This window comes from Nematolebias whitei, chromosome 7, assembly GCF_014905685.2.
Source record: "Nematolebias whitei isolate Nwh7 chromosome 7, NemWhi1, whole genome shotgun sequence".
NCBI classification, from domain to species: Eukaryota; Metazoa; Chordata; class Actinopteri; order Cyprinodontiformes; family Rivulidae; genus Nematolebias; species Nematolebias whitei.
Genome location: NC_056504.1, coordinates 40,711,339 through 40,737,053, shown reverse-complemented (window position 1 = coordinate 40,737,053; position 25,715 = coordinate 40,711,339). Strand labels below are relative to the sequence as shown.

The window sequence follows — 25,715 nt, the reverse complement described above, 5'->3', positions numbered from 1 at the left end:
AGTTCTAATGTTGGGGTGGTATTGTATACCAGCAATAACCAAATGATACTTTGTTAAACAGGCTCTTAAAAACTCAACAGAATAATGTTAAACTTGTTTAAAAAATATGTCCACTCTTTGTGTCTCATCACCTAACTCGAACACTCAGTAGATTCTCAAAGCACACGATTACTCATAAATATCACTTGGTTTTAGATGATCTTATGAGTAAGCACCTATTTGATTTAGTAATGCAGTCTTTCAGGTCTTTTTCTCCGTCTCCAGCCTCTACCTGGAGCATGTTGATGATGTTCTGAAGACGGTGGAGGAAATAGCTGGAAAAGGAATCCCTGAGCTACTTAATGCATCCAAAGAGGAAAACTCTGCATCCTGGCCTACTCTCAACAGGTAGACCTTCAGCTTAAATCTTCTTTCACAAGTTTTCATTGACCCAAATCTATCTGCTTTGACGAGTCCAGCTGAGAGCACAGAGCCTTATAGTATACCTACAGTATGATCTGTAGGGGTGTAATGGTACAGCTAACTTCTGGTACAGCAAGGAAAAAGAAACTAATGCTAATACCTCTTTACAGAAAACTGTCCAAAGCAGCGATAATTAAACCCACCCTTTTTCCACGCGAGGCTTGATGCTACTTTTAGTATATTTGCACGTAACATGAAACTATTTCTGCTGTAATGTGAATATCATCTTAGCATCACATGTTCACTCTTTCAAATATCAACAATTGCTTTTTCTTAAAACTAATAAAACATTAAAACAAACCGTACCTTGTTCCCATTCTAACAGAGCACTTGTTAGTCTGTAAAGCCTGTCCTCAGTGTTAAAAGTTCCCTCATCTGTTTGCAGTAATTAGACTACAAACACCTACATGAATGCACGTAACATTTGATACAGTTGATCACAATATTTTACTACAGAGGCTTGAATATGATATTGGGATTACCGAAACAGCTCTAAAATAGTTTAAATCAAATCTATCTGATAGATTCCAGTTTGTAAATGTAAATAATAAATATTCTTCATACACCAACGTTAGTCATAGAGTTCCTCAGGGCTCAGTGCTTGGGCCAATACTCTTTACTTTATATATGCTTCCATTAGGTAAAGTTATTAAACAGCATGGGATACATTTTCATTGTTATGCTGATGACACACAGTTGTATTTGTCCATTAAACCCAATGAATCCAATCAGTTACTTAGACTACAAGCATGTCTTAATGACATAAAAATCTGGATGACCCTTAATTTTCTCCTTTTGAACACAGCCAAGACTGAGGCTTTTGGTTTTTGGACCTGAGCACCTTAGGAATGATTTTTTAGTCTTTTGCCCTCCTTAGATGGCATTAATCTGTCCTCCAGCTCTAATGTTAAAAATCTTGGTGTTATTTTTGATCAGGACATGTCTTTTATCCCCCACATTAAAAACGTTACTAGAACTGCCTTCTTCCACCTGCATAATATCACTAAAATTAGAAACGTCTTTTCTAAAAATGATGCAGAAAAACTGGTTCATGCATTTGTCACGTCTAGACTGGACTATTGCAATGGTTTATTATCTGTGTGTCCAAATACTTCTTTAAAAAGTCTTCAGTTGATCCAAAATGCTGCTGCCAGAGTCTTAACTGGAGTTAGTAGGAGAGATCATATCACTCCAGTTTTAGTTTCTCTCCATTGGCTCCCTGTCAAATTCAGAATAGAATTCAAAATCTTACTTCTAACCTACAAAGCCCTCAACAACCTAGCTCCATCTTATATTACAGATCTTATTGTTCCATATTTTCCCAACAGAGCACTTCACTCTCAGGCTGCAGGTTTACTTGTGGTTTCTAGAATTTACAAAAACAGAATGGGAGGCAGATCTTTCAGTTATCAGGCTCCTCTCTTGTGGAACCAACTTCCAATCTCTGTCCATGAGGCTGACACTAGGGGTTGAACGAGTATATAATTTTTCAACTCGACATTAACATAATAAAACCCGAGTAGAACTCGAGTATTTGATGACGTCATAGATCTCAAGATACAAAAATAAATAAATAAATAAAACCGCAAAAAAGGTAATTATTTACAAAAAAAAAAAACCCAAAAAAACATTGGGAGTGTATATTATGCTCCTACCATTTATCATACTGCAAATAAGTCACAGGAAAAACTAAACTATTAGTTATTATTATTAAACTGCAAACGTGAAGAAACGTACAGCACGTCAAAAACGAAACTTAAACCGAAACTGGTTCTGGTGGATTGGACCCGGTGTTACACCATACTCTGTGACCTGCAACAGTGCAACACCGCCCCCTACAGTCATACGGTGGTCACATAATATGACGTCACTACGGATACTCGACGTAACATTTTTAACCTCGATAGATGTCCTAACAATCGATGTGTAGATTACTCGAGTACTCTGTTAATGCCTTAGCTGACACATTATCCAGTTTTAAAACTGGGCTTAAGACTTTCCTTTTTGCTAAATCCAATAGATAAGATCGGCTTGGGTTTCCTTAGCTGTCCCTTAGTTATGCTGCTATAGACTGCTGGAGGACAAACTGACCACACTTTTTTCTCTGCTACTGTCTTTACTTACTCTGCTCAACCTGATTTGTATTTGTAATTATTTTTTCTATCCTTAATGTGTTTTTTTTTGTCTTTCAGATACACCTGGACCTATACCTGGACCTACCATTCTATGTTTGTCTGTCTCTCCTTCCTGTCCTCTCAAACCAGCCGGTCAAAGCAGATGGCCGCTTGTCCTGAGTCTGGTTCTGCTGGAGGTTTCTTCCTTTTAAAAGGGAGTTTTTCCTTTCCACTGTTGCCACTGTGCTTGCTCAGGATGGGAGACTGCATCGAAGCCAAGATTCAACTTGTCTGCTGGATTCCTTAGAGAACTTTACTAATTGGCTTTTATGTATGTGAATGTTCCTGTAAAGTGCCCTGAGACAACTTTGTTGTGATTTGGCGCTATATAAATAAACTGAATTGAATTGTAACTTCACAGGAAGTGCACAGAAAATAAAAGCCCAGTAATACAAACAAGAAATAATAAATTAAATTAGACTGATGCATTTTGGGATCATTTACATTGTGATTCGTGGCATCCCAGAGTTATTTTTCTTCACACAGCTGATTTGAATTAAAACAGGCAGGTGTTTACTTCTGCATTTTACTCTGAACTAGTCGCTTTGTTTGGTGTGGAGTGTTTGGATAGGATTTTTCTTTGCTTCTTTTCTGTCGGGGCCGTTTACAAGATGCAGTTAAATGAAACGTGCACCCACTCTGCAGTAGCCACATGTGACTGATGTATTCACTGTACCCATCCAAAACATCCGTACCAAACCGTCACATCGTACTGTTACACCCCTAACAATCACAGATTATTAGCATCACTGTTAAACTTGTGTGCCCAGCAGTCTGATTATATTTGTGTTAACTCTCTTACTCCTTCCCTTTCTGCAGGCAGACATTCCTGGTGTTTTACAAAGTGATGATGGCAGAGTTGGAGAAAGCTGCCAGAAAGATTCCTGCTGGCAACATGAGTGACAGCTCTGAGGTCAGACGCTCAATGTAACTGTCCATTATCCTGTATGACGTTTTTGCAAGCGATTTAATAACTAAGGCTTCAAAACTTATCAATTTTAGACTCAAAGTGAGAAACTGCTGACATGGAACTTGGCTGTCAGAGACTTTCACATCTTGGTCAACCTGGTGAAGGTACACCCTCTTTTTGTCTTGGTCACAAATCTTAAATGTGTATCGACTCAAAGCTAACTTTAGGATTTATATAACTTTTAGATTAAAATATAAATTATCATTCTAACTGAAATCTAATTCTTCTCATCATTTACCAGTAATTATATTGAAAAATGTCCTGATGCATGCTCAATACTCCAGGTAGATGATTCTAACAAGGTTGAATCAGGTCCACTGGACAGATTCTTCTTTGTTGAAACGTTTCGTCTTTTATCCAAAAGACTTCTTCAGACTTCAGTTCTTCAGGACGAAACATTTCAACAGAGAAGAATTCATCCAGAGGACCTGACTCAACAACCTTGTTAGATATATTGAAAATATACGTTCTTATCATCTGTCTGCATTTGGATATTATTATTTTTTATCTTGCAGGTGTTTGATTCCAGGCCAGTACTTAACGTGTGTTTAAAGGTGAGCCCGATCCAAGAATTTTTTTTCAGCTCTATGTTTTTTTTTTTTTTTTGACTGTGTTAACAAATGAAAATATGATTGTTGTTATCAGTATGGACGACTTTTTCTGGAGTCATTCCTGAAGTTGGGGATGCCGCTACTAGACTACAGTTTCAAAAGGCACAAGGTAGATAAGAAGAATATTCTGCAATGGTCCATGTTATGTTCAGCATGTTTTGTTTGCAGAACCTAAAGAAAAGAAATCTGAAAACAGTCTCATGTGAAAAAGTATCTAAAAACAGCAGTGCTTACATTCGATTTATCCCAGGAGGTCATGGGTTGGCACTAAAGCACAGCAGAACAGAGAATAACATTGACTTATTGTTTGAAGCTGTTCTTCATGAAACTTGGTGAAACATTTGACTGTGTGGAATAAACTGTCTTGTTTTAAGGAGGATGTCCAGAGTTTGCTGAAAACCTTCCAGCTCAGCACTCGGCAGCTACACCACATGTGCGGCCACTCCAAGGTAGTGACAGATTTATATTTTGGTTTTTATGCCCTAATATGTGCTCATCAAGAAGCAAAAATCAAACAAAACATTCACATTGACTCAGAAAAATAATCTGAGCAGCAGGTCTACATCCACAAGTAACATTGTAATAATGTGTTGGTTTTTTAGATTCATCAGGATACCAGCTTGACCAACCATGTGCCGGCTTTGAAGAAGAGCCTGGAGCTGTTTGTGTACAGAGTGAAGGCCATGCTCATGCTCAACAACTGCCAGGAGGCCTTTTGGATGGGAAACCTGAAGAATCGGAACCTGAAGGTATCACACAGTTGAATTATTGTTTTTTTAATCTATCCACTCATTTTGAATAATGAATTTCAAATCGTACGCTGTCTTGAAGGGTGAAGAGATTCTTTCTCAGAGGTCACAAGGAAGTGACGATGATGAGGACGATGACGAAGAGGAGGAGAACCAGAGGTTACCACCACAGCAGGAAGAGTCAGAGGATGAGGTACTTGTTCAAAAACATGCTTAACTAAAACATGAATTGCTTTATTGTACTCTTGAGGCGAAAAGTACAAACTACACGACATGAGAAAATCAAAAGGAAATGTAATAAAACGCATTAATAAAACACATAAGATGACATTTTAGACAATACAGCAGTTCAGCAAAGCACAAAGACAGCATCCCATTAAACGCCATCAAAACAAACTAATACATTATCAAGATATTAAAAAAAAACAGTTTCACAAATATGTATCTTTTAGTTTTAAAAGTCTGTTTTACACCTCATGTATTATTTGTTTTCATATATTTTATGTGGATATACATTTAAAGCACCGTAATTTCCAGACTATAGAGCGTACCTGAATATAAGCCGCACACACACACAAAAGAAACCCAATCAATACATTTTGTACATATATAAACCATGCTTGTGTACAAGCCGTGAGTGTTCACGTTGTAACGAGTGACAGCACACAGCTACTGAGAGAGATGAGCAACTCTTGTTGTAGATCAAGAATCAACCACTAGATGGCGTGTTGTTGTTTTTTTCATTCAATGATGAATGTCATGCTCAACCTTTATTTATACAGGTTAGTTTCATTGAGCCACAAAGACTCATTTACAAGAGAGACCTGTTATAGACAAAGAACACATATGAGTTAAAGGCAACAACTGACAATCATATAAAAGCATATAAAATGAAAAGTAAATAGAAGAAATTGTATTTAAAAAATAAACAAAAGTAGCTACATTATAAAGGGATGTAAAATGCTTAAACAGGAACATGTCTGCGTTGGTTTTATTAGACTTTATTTTACTGTTCAACACACAGACATAGTGAACCCCACAGATGTTGACAACTACCTCCCTCACTCATGGTTTCTGTATTGAAAAGCCTAACTAACAAAAACTAACGCATAATGGACACATAAAATACGCTAACAAGAACAGACAAATCACTAAAAGAACAATGCTAAACAGCTAACTAAAATGATTAACAATGAATGTAAATTTTACCCATAATCCCTCCTTGAGCCCATGTGACTGACAGTCAACCACAATGAACTGCAGAATGCTACAATACGTACCGGTAACATACACAAATATGTACAGTAAATTATTATTATTATTTTTCCTGAACAGTGCCTGTAACACAGCTGGTTTAAAAAAAAAAATAGTACACTAGCCTTCTTAGGAAGTCCTTGATCACTATCTTCAAGCTGCTCTCCTGCTCCGTGGGAAAAAAGTTGCTCTGTGAGCATGTGAGACTCACATGCTCTGCACATGCAGAATCCCTCTCCCGTTCTCTCCTCCCCTCCTCGTTTCATTGGTTCGACTGTGACCTGTTCAGTAATTCATTGGTCAGATTTTTATTTTATTTTTAACCTTTGTTTATACAAGTAGTCTCATTGAGTCACAAGGACCCACCCCACAAGAGAGACGTGTATTGTACAGCAATGTGAGCGCCCAAGTGTGACAAAGTTAAATGTGTTTGTCGGCAGGAAGCTCAGTAGCCCGTCAATGTTTTTCTAATAAATTAGTTGCAGCATTGTATAAGCCGCGGGGTTCAAAGACTGAAAAAGTAGCGGCTTATAGACCGGAAAGTATGGTAGTTATAATAAAGATTTATCCTGTTGAAAATGAAAGTCTGATTAAAAATAGTCTTTTTGCAGAGATTTTTAAATAAAACATTTGCTCACACTAATCACTTTTTTATTGGGATGATTTGCTTTTAAAACGTCTAGCTTGGAAAAAATAAGGATATATATATATATATATATATATATATATATATATATATATATATATATGTATATATATATATTAAACATAGGCAATAGTCATAGAGTCAGCTGTCTAAATGAGGCAGAAAGAAGCCTTCCATACAGTGAACTTTTAAACATTCATGGTGTAAAGCAGCTGAAACTGTAGAGGGCAGCGTTTTTAAATAATGTCTAGTTTTTTGGAAATTAATGATTCTGCTCAGTTATCAGAACAACTGTGATGTGGAGTAAATTCCAAAAACACAAGTTCTGTCACTTTAAGTTGGTGTAAAATTATAGACAGGATTTTTTTTATCAAATGTCTTTGTGGTTTCCTGCAGGACCAAGAGAGTGACTGAGGAAATTCCCAAAAAGAAACAAAACCAAGATGTGGATCAAGATGAAAACACGGATGACTGAGTAATCCCGAGAACTGTTTGATTTCTAGTTTCCCGACCTTTACTAAAAGCTCATTTAAAGTTCACACATTTAGGTTTTTGTGCAGTTTAAGGGACTTTAATGGCACTTTCTATAGTGATAAAATAGCACAACTGTAAACATATTTTATTGTAATTTGTGCACCTTTCATGAATGTGGCTATAACATTTTAAGAAAAACATATGTAGAAAAATGAATGCAATTTATACATGTAACTGGTAAAATGTGCCTAATGGTTGTGTATTGATATGAATGTTTGATGAGAATAAATTGTTATTTCATGCTTAACACAAAATTAGAATCCTACATAAAATATATTCTTATCGGTTGAACAAGGTAACACAGATTTCAACTGACTGATTAAAACCCTCTGTAAAATTTAGGACCTTACATTTTTCACTTTTTGCACAGCAGCCATTGAGTGGCTTTTATTTCACAGTCTGTTATATAGATGAATTTGTCATGTCAATGAGATTTTCCTTGGTAAGGAAAATACTTAAAGAAGTTATGGAGGCAAATTACCAGTAGTTGTTTAGCTTCTATAAGCATGAATGTGATTTTCCAAACCTAAAATCAACATTTCTAATCAACTGTGTTAAAATATTAAATCAGTCAGAGGTTGTCAACAAATTACTCAGCACTGATGTACCTTTTTTAAATAGCAATCAATACAGCTTTAAAACTTAAAGCAGGGATATAACCTGGTAAAAGTGTTAACTTACATTTAAAAAAAATCCTTAAGTGGCACTCAAAACTAGAGATCAGATCCTTCACGTTCTGCTTACCTTATTAAAACACATTTCACCCATGATCATATGGTTTAAAGCATGATGTCAACTATTGAACAAACCACTAATGTATGATATAAACTGTCACATATCCCTTAATAAAAATATACAAAATGAGGAAATCAATAATAGAGCACAGAACGCTTGTCATGACCCTGTTTTTCACATTTGATCTTATGAACACCTGGACGAAACCATGTTAAAATATCGATGGGGGAAGACATTCAACGAAAATACGTAGCACGCTCTGTTTTCGATTCTTATCATTTTAAATAGGCACTGTTAATTTATTGTTTGAAATAGCTCTAACATACAGTATTATATCGCAATAATTAAAACAAAACTGTAGTTTTTTAATCGGTACAGCTACGCATCTACCCCTCGCGTGTGAGACAAATGGTTTGTCCGGGAAGCGTGTTCCACTGTTTGGGGAAATACCACAAACTAACTGACTCGAGTGCTTTGGGTTTTTTATTTTATTTCGGTTATTTGAAACGTAAACGCAGTTTTTAAACTGCAGTTTCTTTTAATATTACGTTTTTTGTGTCGTGTGGAGTACCAGGGCACCGGTTTCAGCGCGTGTCGCTATTAGCTTTAACAGAAACTACAGATTTGCTGTTAACTGCAGTAGCGCGAGCGAGATGTCCGATTTGATCTTACTGCTCCTGATAATTGTGCTTCTGGTGTGTCTGGTGGTGACAGTCGGGGCGCTGCTGGTGTACTCGGGTCTTCTGTCAGATGTTGTTATTAAAACCGGACCCCCTCCTATCAGAAATGTCACCATAGCCTATAAGTTTAAGGAGGGCTCGTACAAAGACTGCGGGGCCGCCTACACGGAGAGCTGCAGCGTCGGGCCGAAGCTCCACTCCATCGGTGTTTTCTACGACGACCCCAAACAGGTGAGACCCGCTGACCTGACCTCATGATGACCTCTGTGTTCTGAGAACATGGGAGGTAATGTGGCTTGTTTGAGCTCGACATAAGCCAGGTGTGACCTTTAAAACAGGTGGAGGAGAACATGCTGCACCTGTTGGACAATTTGTCATCATTTGTTCATTGTTGACAACAGTCCTGACTTGAATCTGAGGGAAGAAATTGTGTTAAAACCTTCTAAGAGTCAGAGTGAACATTTTGTCAGTTCAGGTGTATTTTACAGCAGTTTTGTCATATAAATTGCAAGTTTTATGAACTTTTAGTATGCTAATCTTGTTATTCTGTTTAATGGCTTTAAGATTGCTGTGATTAAACCTTTAAGAAACATAATCTTAACTCAGGAATCCTAGCCAATATCTCTGTTGAACCATGTATCCCTACAACTATAAGGCAGTGATGAGTTCATGAGCTTCTTTATAAATAAAATTATTTCAATTAGGGGGGGGGGGGAATTAAAACCAACCATCCTAGTATCGCCTCTGGTTCTGTGTCAGATGAGACAACTTTAAAAATGTCACTAGAACCTGATTTATGTTTGGACTGTTTTTGTCCTGTTGAGCTCTCTGAATTGTTAAAAATAATAGCTTCATCCAAACCATCCACATGTCTGCTAGACCCCATCCCAACCAGGCTATTTAAAGACATATTTCCCTTAATTAATAACCACGTCTTGGATCTGCTTAATTTGTCTCTAATGGATGGTCGATTACATACCACAGAGCTTTAAGGTTGCTGTAATTACACCTTTACTTAAGAAACATAACCTTGACTCAGGAATCCTAGACAATTATAGACCTATATCTAATCTAACTTTCATCTAAAAAATTCTAGAGAAAATAGTTGCAGGTCCGTTACGTGATCATCTGCAAAGAAATAATCTGCTTGAAGAGTTTCAGTCAGGTTTTAGAGCTCACCACAGCACTGAATCTGCACTGGTGAAAGTGACTAATGATATTCTCATGGCCTCTGACAACGGACAGGTGTCTACACGGGTCCTGTTAGACCTCAGTGCTGCATTTGATACAGCTGAACATAATATTATATTACAGACACTTGAATATGATATTGGAACTACAGGAACGGCTATAAGTTTGTTTAAATCATATTTATCTGATATATTCCATTTTGTAAATGTAAATAATGAATCTTCATACACAGTAGTTAGTTATGGAGTTCCTCAAGGTTCAGTGCTTGGACCAATACTCTTTACCTTGTATATGCTTCCATTAGGTAATGTTATTAAACAGCATGGGATACATTTTTATTGTTATGCTGATGATACACAGTTATATTTGTCCATGAAACCCAATGAATCCAATCAGTTACTTAGACTAAGTAAGCAGCCGGTCGAAGCAGATGGCTGCTTGTCCTGAGCTTGGTTCTACTGAAGGTTTCTTCCTCTTGACGTAGTTTTTCCTTTCCACTGTGACCTTTATGCTTGCTAATGGATTTAAAAATAAAAACATTACTTAGGAGGAGATTTAAATTAGATATGAGTAAACCCCTTGCTTCGAACTTTTACATAGAAATAAAACTATTTTTGTAAGTGAAGTTTTCTGTCTCAGAATGAAGAGGAAAACTAATTTTAAAATGAAGGACCTAGCCTTCTATAAAGGAATGCGTATCGCCTACCACCTTTTATACCTTTCCACCTTTTAATGGTGGATTTGTAGCTGTTCTGGTCAAACCTTGTACACAATGTTACGTGCAAGATTTGTTAGCTCTCATGAGTATGTGTTAAGGGGTACTCTGTTAATGCCATAAAAAAAATTCAGTCTGTGTAAAATTGACTGCATTATAGCTGTTTTTGTTTTGACTAATTTTGTTTAACGATGGTGGCCATCTTACATTAGGTTGACTTTAAACGTTAATCAGTTGTAGATGTATATCTGTTAACTTCTTCCTGAGAGGTTCATTAAAATCTGTCTAGTGGTTCTAGTGGTTCATGAGATATTTTGCTAACAGACAAACTGGGCTGACGCCAACAGTTAATGCCAAAGTTTTAAGCAGGCGTTGCACAATGTGTAGCCCTTAGCGTGTGAGTTGTGAATGACTCTCAGCAACTATAACAGCTAATTTTAAGATGAATATCTGTAAAATTAGCTGAGTTATAGCCTTTTATGTGTTTCCAAAGGTCATTTGGCTGTGGCAGCCATCTTTAATTGTGTTGACTTGAAAAGTTAATCAGTTGTAGATGTACATCCATTGTTTACTCTTTAAGAGTTTCAGTAAAATCCTTAGAGTGGTTTGTAAGATATTTTGCTAACAGACAGTATTAAGTCCAATAGTCAATGGCAAAGTTTTCAAAACAGATACCATACAATCAGGTGGTGCTTAAAGACTAAGTTGGGAAAACCACTTAAGAAAAATTGATGGAGTTATTGCAGTGTTTGTGCTTTTAAGGTCACTTACTGGTAGCTTTGGCAGCCATCTTGAATGGGTTTTGCTCCAAAAGTTAATCTGTTGTAGATGTACATTCAGTGACTACTTCTGGATAGTTGTAATAAAATTCCTCCAGTGGTTCATGAGTTATTTTGCTAACAGAAAACGGAAGTTTACGCAAACAGTTAACAAAGTTTTAAGCAAAGCTGCTGCATATTTTGTAGCATGTGGAGTATGTATTGTGGATGACTCTCAGTTACTACCATCCAGTAACTTTCTGAATGATGCAATACAATTTGTGCAGTGCTTCATGAGATATTTTGCTAATATGGCAGACCAACAAACACACAAACATGATGAGCATTGTAGCCTCTCGCCTTCAGTGGTGGGTGATAATAATAAAACTGAGAAGGTAAAAACAAAAAGTCATCTTTAGAAAACTTCACTTACAGTTAAATTAAAAATGTCCTTCTTTTTTAACGGGGTTAAATATCCAACCAGTTTATTATCATTCTATATAAATGTCCACTTGACCTTTTCATGTATAACAAACTAAAATCAGCGCATACGGTAAAACATGGCAACCTCAGCGTGTTTTCTGTGTATGTGGCTCAGGGCGCTGTCTTTTAATGGAAGTGAGACTGAATGATGAAATCAGCCGTTCAGTTGCCACGTTGCCACTGTTTCACTTCTTTCCACCCCTCCTCCGTGGCTCCAGGCATCTTTAGCTTTTCCCCGCTTCTGCCTCAAAAATAGTCTCTAGTCCCCAGACAAAGAAAAGCACATGCAACCTCACATTTGTCTGAGAAAAGCTGACCCGTCTTGAAAGGTTCTGCTTTCTGCTGTACTAAAAATAATTGCAACTTAAAAGTCGCAACCCAGGCGTTCAAAACAACCGATTTTTATGTCTCGCAGTGTAACCAAATTCGATCTGTCCTTAGCTGAGATCTGTTGTTATTTTTTGCTTTTCTCATCGTCCATCAGGAGTTGTTTCAGTGTGCACAACAGCTGCTAGTCGGACGAAAAGGTTCGAGCCCACAGCTGACAGGGGACAAGCGCCCAAACAAAACATTAAAGTTTGAAGCAGCTGATTAGTTCTGCCACTTCACCGTAGGTTGTTCCAAAATCTAAAAGCCAAAATAACTACAGAGGGTTTTTCTCATTTTGATTATCATACATCATCTCAGTTCTGCTGATATTTGAGCGCAGTTTCTAAGAGTTCAGAGTCTGACCGACTGCGAGTTTTCCAGGCGGTCAGTGTGTTTGGTGGACAGTGGCAGATGGACCAGACTCAAAGTGTTAATTCATGCTCAGTTTCTGAGCCAAATCATAGTTTTATAATCTTCAAAGGCTCTGCCACGTTGGCAGGACTGTGTTTGTTTTTCTGCTTACACCCACCAGTTTCTGTCTTTTTTTTTTAAGTCAAGGATTTAATAGAAGCCCTGACTGCGAGTCATTTCAGCGGAAAGTTGTGGTAAATGATCTCTTTGAGGAGCTTTGAAAACTTTCCTGCTGCTGCTGCTGGAGAGCTGGCATCCCAAGGATCAAAACGACAGCGCGCTTTTGATGCCTCCGATATATAAGCTGGGAGTTTTCTTGTGAAAATCAACAGCAAGCCTCCGCTTGGAGCCAATAAAACAGATCAGCTGACTCCATAAAGTTTAGGCCCTCAAACAAATGCTCAATCATGTTTTGATTGAAAAGTTGTTCTTTTTAAATGCAATGAAAAATGATAAATCTCATTTTTTTGCACAGAATAATAGGTTTTTAAGCGAATGCTGGCACTGGTTATAACATAAAAGATCTCAAACCTCTTCTGTTTGCTGTTCTTGTTTATTTTGTGACATTTGAGTCGGCCACCGCCAACCAGAAAAGCAAACTCGAACTGCAAGAGATGCACAGTTGAACTTTGGGCTGAGATGAAATTTCTACTTCACAGTAATTCTTGGTTTTATGTTACTCAACTCTAAACTGTAATACGATAATCCCACCCGAGAGATTGAAATGGTTAATTGAATTAACTCTCTTTTTGTTTGCTACCTTTGGATGAGCTGCACTGTTGACTTAAAGGGATCGTTCAGGTCTATGGAAAGGCCGTTACCGGTACCTATTAATGTTTTACCTGTTAGCGCCTTTCCCAATTACTGTGACATGACATATACTTTCTTCATAATCTTTACACTGGAAACTTTCTCAAAATATCTGAATAATCCATATTTGAAATCTCGTTTTGGTCTAATCAACAGTCGGAAATATTTTCCACTTAACTCTGCTTTTCTTTCATAAATCGTGTTAATGGATGGTGCAGTCAGCACTTTTTACTTTTTCAGTTAAAAGTAACATTTAAAATTATATTTATAGATGGATTTTAGAATTTATATTTTTGAAACAGTTTATTGTTAATCTGAGTTGATGTGATATTGGACAGTAAGAACATTTAAACACTTCTCTGGATGAGGTCAAGGATCGCAGCCAGAATCTTAGTTTGAAAATATTTTTACCTTAATTGGAGTACTAATGACGAAATACAACGTTTGCATTTTTTGTAATCAGTTTTTCTCCCACACCAAACTGTTGCAACAATCAGATTTGTAATACTTTGTAACTTAGTTCATCATTAACGCTGTTGTGACTCATGGACACTAGATGGCACTGTTCACATTTACAGCGGAGATTATATTGGAGGCAGGAGCATCCTCCAAATCACACAGGTCTCTGAACTTTATTTATTGTAATGGCTCAAGTAGTGCAACTGAGTCACCGACGCGCTTCCTCATAATTGAATTTCATACTTCAATAAGTAGCTGGTCATGGCGGACCTATTTCAGTAGTATTTATATTCCCGATAACGTCATACAGAATCCATCAGGCTATCAACAATTTATTTTCATTTACTTGTCATTCCAGGTATTACACAGACACAGGTCAAGGGAAAGATCAAGCAGGAGCCTTTTCTGAGTATGGAGAATTTAAAACTACATTAGCCAATAAATATATTTTACTAAATGTGTTGCTCTTTAGGAAAATAAGGAAATCTTTGACTGTTTTGTTGGTTTCAATTGTTTTATTATTTGTATTTTTTTTTTTTGGGGGGGGGGGGGGTTGTTGCTGAAGCAGTATATAGCACTAGAGTCCAATTTCTCCTCCTGGTTAATTTGGATGCTTTAAATTAATCTTTTTGCCACAGAGGTTTGATAAATCGCACAATCCAGCTGTTTGCTTCATGTCTTTCAAACGTGTGACTCATGTTCCCGGCTGTTGAACTTTAACCTCAAGTTGCCATTCAAGGTTGAGTTGATCAAGCTCTGCCGTAATCAACCTTTCAGACAAGTGATGGGTAACTCTCACATCGGAAGAAAACGGACAAAATTACTCGACTTAACACTTTCAGCCTCGTGTTATAGAATTAATTATAAATGAGTGGAGGATCCACTGCTTACTTTCTGCAAGGACTTTCCAAAGCAAAATTTATTCAGATTTGTCATCTGTGAAAGCTTCTGGTGGTGATGTGAACTGTGTGGGGGAAATAAAAATGTATTTGAGAAAATCTGAACTTGCAGATGAATATAATTTCAGTATCTCAATAGGTTTAATATATAATGCAACTGAATTAATACACATTTTAAATGCGTGTTACTAATAAATGATCAAAGCCTGTCCAGTGCTACTCATTAGATATCTGCCTTTAATACCCACACATTTGTAACGAGGCTAAACTAGAGCGACTTCTTGGTTTATACTCGGATCTACTGACGCAAACCCACCCATGTCGTCCTCATGCCAGGAAGAAGAACGTGAAATGTCACGTGCAGGCATGTATGGGAGTGGCGGCGAGAGATGAGGTGAGACACGAAGGATGGGGTACGAGTTGGTAGGAGTCTGATTCACCTTGAGAGCCTTGCAGTGATGCAGCTCATCAATCGGAATTTCAGATCAGAGCGCCAAGCATCTCTGCGCTCCCGCTAAAATTACTTATCATTTTGGTGCTGCCGCCTGTCTGTCCGTCCACAGCAGCGGCAGCAACATGAAAGAGAATCTTCTGGTAAACGGTGTTGCTTTTAAAGACGGGCTTAAAATGAGAAGTAAATACACTGATACTCCGAAGAGCGGTCCCACAGGTCTTCAAGTTAATATTATGCAAGGCTGTGTGCTTGTCATTACTCTCTATAGGACGGATGTGAGGGACATACTGAAGAACGAGAAGGCAACACAGTCTCTCAGATGGAGAAGGGCATTTTTCATCAAGGAATGCAGCTTAAATGTACTTCAGATACCATTTTCATGTGTTAAAATTTTTTTGTACCGTCAATCTTGTGTATGAGCTTGTTGGTTTATGATGCGCAGCTTGTTGAATTATACAGCAGAATATTTATCAAAAGAGCGTTCAGGGAGAAAGACGAAAGAGGGAGAGAGTTGTAGAGAAAGAGGCAGGGCTGTGCAGAGGGTGGAAGAACTCATTCATACTTGGATTAAACTCCCTGCTCTGTGACATCTAGCTGGAGGCCCGCCACACAGTGTCCAGCTGGCCGAGGAGTGGTAAACCAGCTCCACAACCGTGGTGAAGAAAAACTTGTGTCCTGCCTCCAGCAGGCTGCTTATCCTCAGTAGTAATTATACATGCCAGAACTCCCAGTAAGCCATGTGTAATTACAAGCCAAGTTTGAGCACAGCCTAAAGGGACAGAGTTGCACTCTGAACGAGACAGAAAAAAAAGACCTCCAGTGGCTCCTGACTTCAGGGGCCTTTTGGAGCTCACAAGTCATCACGTCACTGGAGATGTACTGTATCTTTCGCCATATAAATTGCAACATTTTGCTTAAATTTGCAAGTCCTGCGACTTGTACACCGAAGTGACTAATGTATGTTTTTTCCCCATATTTATAACCTGATATTTGGTTGAGAGCTGACGATTTCACATGACAAATATTAAACATTACCATTTGCAGCCACTAGAGGGCCCTCGAGCATTATGGCAAGCCAAGTGTCTCATTTATAGATCAAAGTGGCTATTAATGAGACACTTGGCTTGCCATATATCCATCTTCATCTCTCTCCAGAACTCCTGGAGCAAAAGTCAAATCGGCTGCATTTCACTGCGCCGCCCAGGTGGAATGCAGCTGATTTGACCATTAGAGTTAATTTATTAAGGAAATGTTAAACTGAGACACACCTTTACTTCAATGTCGAGCAAACAAATAATTGTTTTTAAGCGTTAATCTTGTTAAATTCTTGTTAAAGTCCTCTCGTGTGTGCTCTTGCGTCTGCCATTTTGGCAGACAATCGATTTTTGGCACAATACCAGCCCACGTTTCTGGGTGGTCAGCGGTGACGCATAACAAACGCGATGCATCAATGGTGATGCATAATATTTGCGACTTATACGGCGAAGCGACTTATTTATGTTTTTTTTTTCCCACTTTATTAAACATTTTTGGACTGATTTGACCTATACGGCGGTGCAATTTTTTTTTACAGCGGAAACTACAGTAGTGTAGTCTGATTTGGAAAATTTAGGGGCCTCTTTACAACGGGATTCTGATGTTTAGTTAGAATAAGCTACAATGTAATTTTCAGAGCCATTACAAGCAATTATGTATTCACCAGTTTAACACTTAGAATGATGGTTGATCTGGATTTATATCTAAATTTTTAAAAGGGACTCAACTGTTTTTACATAAATAGATTAACATAAAGTGTCGTTGCTCTTTTGTATCTTGTACGTCTTTTCAAATCATAAACACGGCATCAAGGCAAACCTGCGTGTTGCTGTGTAGAGACTTCGTTTCTTCGCTGTTTTACCTGCCTTGTGGGTGAAGATGAGTGGGACTGAACGGCTTTCAGTCAGCGGAGATATTTTATCGCTCTGTATCGCAGGAGCAGAACACAGTTCTTGTTGAGAAATTGCTTTCCCACTAGTCTCTTCTGTTCCATTTGCTCGCCATGTGTCAGGTTATTTGCTTCTTCGACGGAGGGTGCTTTCACCATCTGTTTCAGGACAGCAACTTAACAGAACCGGAGGTCTCTCCAATAAAATAATAGGGTGTGTGCTGTGTCGGCAGGGCATTTATCCAATTCAGTATAGGACAGTAGATGAAATATAATTAATAGGCCATTGTTTACTCTTTGCGAAATTGTGGTATTCTTATTTGCTGCTTGTCATGCTTCACTGTATTGATGGTGGCAAAGACGGCTAGGGAGCTTTAAAGTAGTTCATTTATCGGGTACAGTGAATTGAAGAGCTTCTGTGCAGCAACAGCCTCCTAAACTTTATCCTGTCAAAATGTCAAGCCCTCTTTTTCATTCAGAGCATAAATACATTTTAAGTATTTCCTTAATTTTGGGAAATCGGAAGTTGGCCGATACTTGCACGAGAAACTGATTTTACCGATTTTTTTTTATTTTTTTAGATTCAATAACTATTATCTGAATTTAGTTTATATTTCAGAGCACTACCAGTTAAAACAAGTTTGTATTGTTATTGTTCAAGGGTATGTTTTTCACTAAAATAAGATTGAAAAATTGAAGGTGCATTGTGACCGTATAACACCAGACAGTGTCGCTTATTAAACAAAATCGGTATCGGCAGGTCAGACTTTTTAGAAATCTATGATCGGCCAGAAAGCTGCAATCGGTGCACCCCTAATTTTAAAGGTTCAGTTTTCAGTGATTAAAAATAAATGGATATAAGTTCACTGTTAATTTGTAGATTTCTCATGAGTTAAAGTATTAGAAACACTAAAGATTTTCCTAAATAAAATCATATCTTAATCCATATATCCACCTCATTCATTTTTTGTATATACATTTTGCCCTCAGCTCTTTACATCTGTTGCTTCTTTCCTCTCTGCTCACAATTATATCTTAACATGCCAAATTTCTAATAAAGATTTAGTGGGAATTTGGCCATTTTTGGATGACTACATTTTTAATATGCTTCTGGCCCAGCAAGTGTAAAACAAGCAGGGAATAAATGCCAGACCACAGGAGAGGGATTTTACACTCACATCTAAACATTGGAATTGCTTTCTATTGTATTTTAGATTTTAAATATGTACTGTGTAAATTATAAATCACTATTTAACGACTTACTTTAATGCAAGTTTATTTTTTCTCCTTGTAGTGACAAATCTGCTCTTCAGGCAGCTTCATCTATGTGGCTTAAGTTTTCCACTGTTCCTAGTTCCTTGATGGTAGCATCTTTCCTTGGTAATGGTTTTGTGCTGAAAGGCAGAGTATGCCACCTGTTACATTTGTCCTGTTCTCACTGAAAGGCTCACCAATTGTCAATGGGCCTACTCCATCCATCCATACACCCATTTTCTTTCTCGGCTTGTTCCTGTTTAGGGTTGCAAAGGGACAGTGCTTATGTTGCTTTTTTTCTCTCTCTCATTCAATAATAATAAAAAAAAAGAAATGCAAAGCCAAGAGTATTAGATGAAGAGAGTCAATCTCCATTATATGCCTCCTCATCCATAAAAGTAATTTTTTGTGCCTCTAGCAAAGAATTGCTTTTTAAATTACATTTTCTTCCAGTAGGTCTCTGGAACTTTTATTAAGAGTATCAAAAGTCAAAAGCCAAAGTCAGTTTTATTTATAAAGTACATTCTAAACAGCAGCTGTTACCAAAGTGCTTCACAATAAGATCAAGGAATTAATTAAGCAAAAAATAAAAAATAAAAAAATAACAAGAAGTAATTAAAAGCATAAAAATAAAAACACAAAAGCAATGAGGAACAATGAGATACTAAATCAAATCACACTGTGTTAAACGTCAGTGAAAACAAGTGTGTTTTAAGGAGAGATTTATAAGCAGGGACTGATCTTCTGATCTTCAGCATGTTTTTTTGTTACAACCAAAAGCAGCAGGTTAGATGATCTTAGCGCCCAAGAAGGAACATATGGATGAAGTAAGTCAGAGAGGTCTGAGGGTACAAGGCCTTGTATGCACTTAAATGTCAATAGGAGAATTTTAAAATCAACTCTGCCATGCACAGGGAGCCAGTGAAGCGAGGGCAAAACTGGTGAAATGTGCTCAAACCTATGAGTTCCAGTTAATAACCGAGCTGCAGCATTTTGGACGAGCTGGGGACGTGAAAGGGAGACCTAACTGACCCCAACATAAAACGCGGTGCAGTAGTCTAGCTGGGTTGTAACAAATGCCTGGACTATTTTTTTTTCAAGGTCAGGTCTGATCAACACAGACTTAAGCTTAGCTAGCTGCCTTAACTGGAAGAAGCTTTTTTTGTAGAACAGAGTTAATCTGTTTATAAAACTTTTAAGTCAGAGTCTAAAACCATCCTGAGATTCATAACAGACTGCTTAAGATATGGCTGAAGAGAATCGAGATTTACAGGATCAGAGCTAGGGCTAAACACAATGACTTCAGTTATCTGATGATTAAATCTTAAAAAATTGAAGCCATCGCCATCCATGCCTTGATGTCATCAAGCCATTTCAACAGAGAATGAATGGAGCAAGAACTGTTAGTTTTTAAGGGCAGATAAATCTGACAATCATCAGCATAACAATGAAATGAAAGACCATGTTTCCTCAGGATAGACCCAAAAGGGTGCAGACAGAGTGAAAACAAGAGGTCCAAGAATCGAGCCCTGTGGGACCCACAGGAAAGAGGCACTGACACAGAAACTCCTGTCACTTAGGTAAGAACAGAACCATTATAATCCTTTTAATGCTCAAAAGGATAAGAGAACTTGTGCAATGTGTGCTGGAAAGCATCTTAGAGTTTTTGAACCATTGATTGTGTAGAAATTTAATTTAGTTTTAGAAAATTAATAGAAAAAATGGGCAGAAAATTTTTGTGATGCATTAACACTCGTAACAAATTTGCACATAGCCCTGAAGTTACCCCTAGTCTAATTGGCGTTTGACACTTAAGCGCTAAAACATATAAATCCAGTGTTAAGTTGACAAAAGCAGAACACTCTTCTCGATGCTAAACATATTTCCTCCCTCCTAGGCCAGCCAAAATCTATCGTCAGCTTTCCCTCAGCTACCTGTGAGTAATGGAATCACATGCTGTCTTTCAAAACCTAGATTTGGTAGTGTGGACAGCATCCAGGATTTTTATAGGGAAGGGCAATTTCAGACACAAACAAAACTATTGTGGTTGCAACGGCCAGACAAGTCAAGTACATGGAGTGATGTTCCGTTCTCTCCTAATTGCCTGTGGTCTCAGGGGTGTGTTATCTGGAGGGAAGCAGAGACGAGATGCAGTCAGGGCGGCTGTTTGTACTTGCCACTGTGTGGGATGTGAATGATAGCTAGAGGCCTGAATGATATCATTAGTGAACTACTGGTTTGGCTAACACACTCTATCAGAGTGGAGAGCAGGAGATATACTGAGATGTAAGATAGCGAAGCAAGGCCGTGGGAGGACAGTTGTTATACTGTTGTGTCTTATCAAAGACCACCAGTGTTGACAGGGAGTAGCTCTATGCAGAAGCCTCGCTGACAGGCCATACACTTGATGCATATATGTAGCAGAGAGGCTGACGCAGAACGATCCCAGCACATAAGTCAGTCTGGACAACAACAAAGAAAAATGGTTGCAAAACAAAGGTCCTAAACTATTTTCTTTTTGTGCATTTCATGCATTAAAATCCATCAGATTTATTTCCTCTTTGACTGACCGTTTGGAGAAAGTGCGGCCAAAATGCGGCCAAAGTACCAAAGTACATTGCTGTTGTCTTAAAACAACTCAAGTCTTAACAATTTCATAGCAATTTATGTAATTGGGGTTTTATAAAGCTTAAAAGTGCTGTCAGTTTTGCATTTCACTGTTCTTTACATAGAAATTTTGGAAGTATTTGAAAGTGCTAACAGCAGCAAGAACTAGCTGTAGCACTTCCAGCTCAGTCTGGGGCACTTTTGGCTTGAATATTGTTATGCTTTGCTTGTATACCTATGGAGTGTGAAACAAATGGTGTTGTAAAAATTCATAAAACATAATTAGTATGAAAACTTGGAAATGTTGTAGACTGGAGTTGTTTTGAGATCACAGCAGTTCACTTTGGTTTCTGGTTAGCAGTTAGCTCACCAGTTTGATCAGAATTAATCTTCCATACGTCCATTATCTTTACCCTCTTCATCATTTCTGGGTCATGGGAGTCACTGGTACCCAAACAGAGATTGTTCAAAGAGCTATCAACAACAGGCAAGATGGTGATTGCTGTTAGCCTTTCCACAGAACCCCACTGAAAAAGTATGACTATATTTGATTCAGCTAATTTAAACACAGCTGTGTGGCTTGCAATGACTCATTTCTTCTTTGTAAACAGACTACTGCTAGCTGGAAAATGTAACTCTCTGTCAAATGTAGATCTTTGTTCTCTGGTTCACTGTAGATCGTGGTGTCAGGTGACAGTAAAGATTATGCGCTCATGCTGAACAGTCATCATTATCATTAGGCGTGTCAAACAGACAATAAGGGTTTCAGATGGATTCATCACTGCCAACATTGCTAAATAACAGCACAAAAGCTGCTGTATGAACTAAGTGCAACAACGGGAAGACTGCAGTGTAGTAGCAATACAGAGCAGTCAAAAAATAGCCCTAAATGTGAGAAATGAGATGGAAAAGTAGAGAACGCTGTGAGGTTAGATGTGATAATTATGCGAGGAAGATGGGGAACATGAAGATGAGTGTGGCTGGCTCCCATCTGTGCTCCTTCAGTGCCAGTTTCCACAGACAAACACAGTCACTGAGCAAAAACCTATTCAAAACAGCACCTTTTTATTAGTATGCTTTAATCGGTGTTTGAAAACCAATTTCTAAAACCTGTGGATTTTCTAAAAACTTGACAGCATTGTCTCAGACCATTAATAGCTTGATTTCTTTTGCTCTTTCAAAACTAAAACAAGAATACTCTATTGATCTGAACAAGTTGAAAAAACTATCCTTGGTTTGACTCTTTTTTGAAAGTTAGGAAACATGCATCCACAAACTTCTAAAATGATTTAGCAAAATCTAGAAAGAGGTGGGCAGTAACCTAAAGCATAACGACAAAAAAGGCGATCCCTGAACAACAGCTCCCACTCTCCATCTGTGACTGTTAGACGGAAAGTGTCTGCAAGCAGGCACAAGTGGGAGATTCTGTGTCAGATCTTTTTCTGACTGACAGCCAGCACAATGGATGTTTTCTGCTTCTATCAAATGCATGCAGACATGTGGGCACATTAAGAGAAACAAAGTTGGTAGAAGTGCCTGTAATGGAAGCAAACCTGCACATCAGCTTGTGTCTGTTCTCTCCAAGTGTCATTAACAAGACAAACAAGCCCTGCAGCTCCAAGTGGGACTGTCCTGTAGCTGACTATGTACCATACTTGCCGCCGTGCACGTCGCATTGCCGTATACAGGTCCTTCTCAAAAAATTAGCATATTGTGATAAAGGTCATTATTTTCCATAATGTAATGATAAAAATGAAACTTTCATATATTTCAGATTCATTGCACACCAACTGAAATATTTCAGGTCTTTAATTGTTTTAATACTGATGATTATGGCATACAGCTCATGAAAACCCAAAATGCCTGTCCCAAAAAATTAGCATATTTCATCCCACCAATGAAAGACAAGTGTTTTTAATACAAAAAACGCCAACCTTCAAATAATCATGTTCAGTTATGCACTCAATACTTGGTCGGGAATCCTTTTGCATGAATGACTGCTTCAATGTGGCGTGGCATGGAGGCAATCAGCCTGTGGCACTGCTGAGGTGTTATGGAGGCCCAGGATGCTTCGATAGCAGCCTTAAGCTCATCCAGAGTGTTGGGTCTTGCGTCTCTCAACTTTCTCTCCACAATATCCCACAGGTTCTCTATGGGGTTCAGGTCAGGAGAGTTGGCAGGCCAATTGAGCACAGTAATACCATGGTCAGTAAACCATTTACCAGTGGTTTTGGCACTGTGAGCAGGTGCCGGGTCGTGCTGAAAAATGAAATCTTCATCTCCATAAAGCTTTTCAGCAGATGGAAGCATGAAGTGCTACAAAATCTCCTGATAGCTGCATTGACCCTGCCCTTGATAAAACACAGTGGACCAACACCAGTAGATGACATGGCACCCCAGTGACGGTGGAAACTTGACACTGGACCTCAAGCAATGTGAATTCTGTGTCTCCTCTCTTCCTCCAGACTCTGGGACCTTGATTTCCAAAGGAAATGCAAAATTTACTGTAATCAGAGAACATAACTTTGGACCACTCAGCAGCAGTCCCAGGCGAGATGCTTCTGACCAGTCTCTTGTTCAAGATTGGCTTGACCTGGGGAATGCAGCACCTGTAGCCCATTTCCTGCACACGCCTGTACACGGTGGCTCTGGATGTTTCTACTCCAGACTCAGTCCACTGCTTCCGCAGGTCCCCCAAGGTCTGGAATCGGCCCTTCTCCACAATCCTCCTCAAGGTCCGGTCACCTCTTCTCGTTGTGCAGCGTTTTCTGCCACACTTTTCCCTTCCCACAGACTTCCCACTGAGGTGCCTTGATACAGCACTCTGGGAACAACCCATTCGTTCAGCAATTTCTTTCTGTGTCTTACCCTCTTGCTTGAGGGTGTCAATGATGGCCTTCTGGACAGCAGTCAGGTCGGCAGTCTTACCCATGATTGTGGTTTTGAGTAATGAACAAGGCTGGGAGTTTTTAAAAGCCTCAGGAATCTTTTGCAGGTGTTTAGAGTTACGTCGTTGATTCAGATGGTTAGGTTAATAGCTTGTTTAGAGAACCTTTTCATGATATGCTAATTTTTTGGGACAGGCATTTTGGGTTTTCATGAGATGTATGCCATAATCATCAGTATTAAAACAATTAAAGACCTGAAATATTTCAGTTGGTGTGCAATGAATCTGAAATATATGAAAGTTTCATTTTTGTCATTATATTATGGAAAATAATTACCTTTATCACAATATGCTAATTTTTTGAGAAGGACCTGTACGTCGCATCAGTCCAAATATGTCTCATAAAATGGAAAAAAAAAAAAAACATAAATATGTTGCTTTGCTGTATGTCACATCTATTATGTGTCACCGCTGACGCGTCGCGTTCTTTACGCGTCACCGCTGACCACCTGGAAATGTAGGCAGGTGTCGTGCCAAAAATCAATTGGCTGCCAAATGGCGGGAGCGTGCACGGGAGGACTTTAACAAGAGTTTACCAAGATTAACACTTAAAAACAAGTATGAGTTGAACTTTTCCTTAATAAATGTACTTTGATGGTCAAATCAGCTGAATTTCAAAAGCCGATTCACGGAAGCAGGAGCACACAGAGGGAAGACTCGCTGTGCATTTCTTCAAAATTTAACAAGATGACCACCTAAAAACAGTTAATTGTTAGCTTTGTTTCAAATGCGTTGATTCGCTGTATAAGTTGCAGGCATTGTAATTTATGCAAAAAACTGGCTTATACAGTGAAAAATACGGTCACACTGCTGGTATAATCCAAGGGTTAACATTTTGTGAATTATTGTTACTTCCTTTTTAAATGCATGTTTTTTTTTAGGACAAACGGTAATGGTAAACATTATTTTAAACTTTGCAGTAAAACTATCATAGCTTGATAAATCTCAAATAAATAAAAACTGATGAAGTTATTAATTTTGAAGTGAGTAGATACATATTTAGTGGTAGATGATTTCTAGCACTTTTTCGACCTTGATGTTCAGCACAGACACGATTTGAACTGCCTCGTATGTGACCTGGCTGTCAGATATCTGCAGGGAGATATTCACCAGAGCTGGCAGCCTTCTGCCCACTGACACTTGAGACTATGTAAAGGTGCAACGCCGCCACATGTTTAAATCAAATGGCTTCTATTTTTACATTTGCGTGTGCAGTTTTGTAGTGCAGCAATATAGTCGTGCATAACACAGTGGACCATACTGTCTGGACCGCTGCCATTATTTTGCTTTCATATTATTTTTGAAGACCAGCTGTTACTAAACATAAAACATGTTTAAGTAATGAAACCTTAGTTCTTACTGATATAAACATTATATATAACAAGTAGATCAAAGTCTGTCTACATCTATCTATCTATCTATCTATCTATCTATCTATCTATCTATCTATCTATCTATCTATCTATCTATCTATCTATCTATCTATCTATCTATCTATCTATCTATCTATCTATCTATCTATCTATCTATCTATCTATCTATCTATCTATCTATCTATCTATCTATCTATCTATCTATCTATCTATCTATCTATCTATCTATCTATCTATCTATCTATC

General features: G+C 38.1%; 2 protein-coding genes across 2 annotated transcripts in view; both read left to right on the top strand.

Moving 5' to 3' along the window:
• The window catches only part of fancd2 (FA complementation group D2), an 18,017-nt gene extending 10,709 nt beyond the window's left edge, over positions 1-7,308 (top strand). Inside the window, exons 28-36 of the mRNA XM_037679868.1 lie at positions 265-387; positions 3,456-3,549; positions 3,639-3,710; positions 4,122-4,160; positions 4,252-4,326; positions 4,592-4,666; positions 4,820-4,966; positions 5,049-5,159; positions 7,263-7,308. Of these exons, the coding sequence (XP_037535796.1) occupies positions 265-387; positions 3,456-3,549; positions 3,639-3,710; positions 4,122-4,160; positions 4,252-4,326; positions 4,592-4,666; positions 4,820-4,966; positions 5,049-5,159; positions 7,263-7,280 (754 nt within the window). The 3' untranslated portion in view covers positions 7,281-7,308. The remainder of the gene's footprint in view (positions 1-264; positions 388-3,455; positions 3,550-3,638; positions 3,711-4,121; positions 4,161-4,251; positions 4,327-4,591; positions 4,667-4,819; positions 4,967-5,048; positions 5,160-7,262) is intronic.
• Positions 7,309-8,783: 1,475 nt separating this feature from the next.
• The window catches only part of tex264a (testis expressed 264, ER-phagy receptor a), a 103,639-nt gene continuing 86,707 nt past the window's right edge, over positions 8,784-25,715 (top strand). Inside the window, exon 1 of the mRNA XM_037679549.1 lies at positions 8,784-9,046. Coding sequence (XP_037535477.1) covers positions 8,789-9,046 — 258 coding nt within the window. The 5' untranslated portion in view covers positions 8,784-8,788. The remainder of the gene's footprint in view (positions 9,047-25,715) is intronic.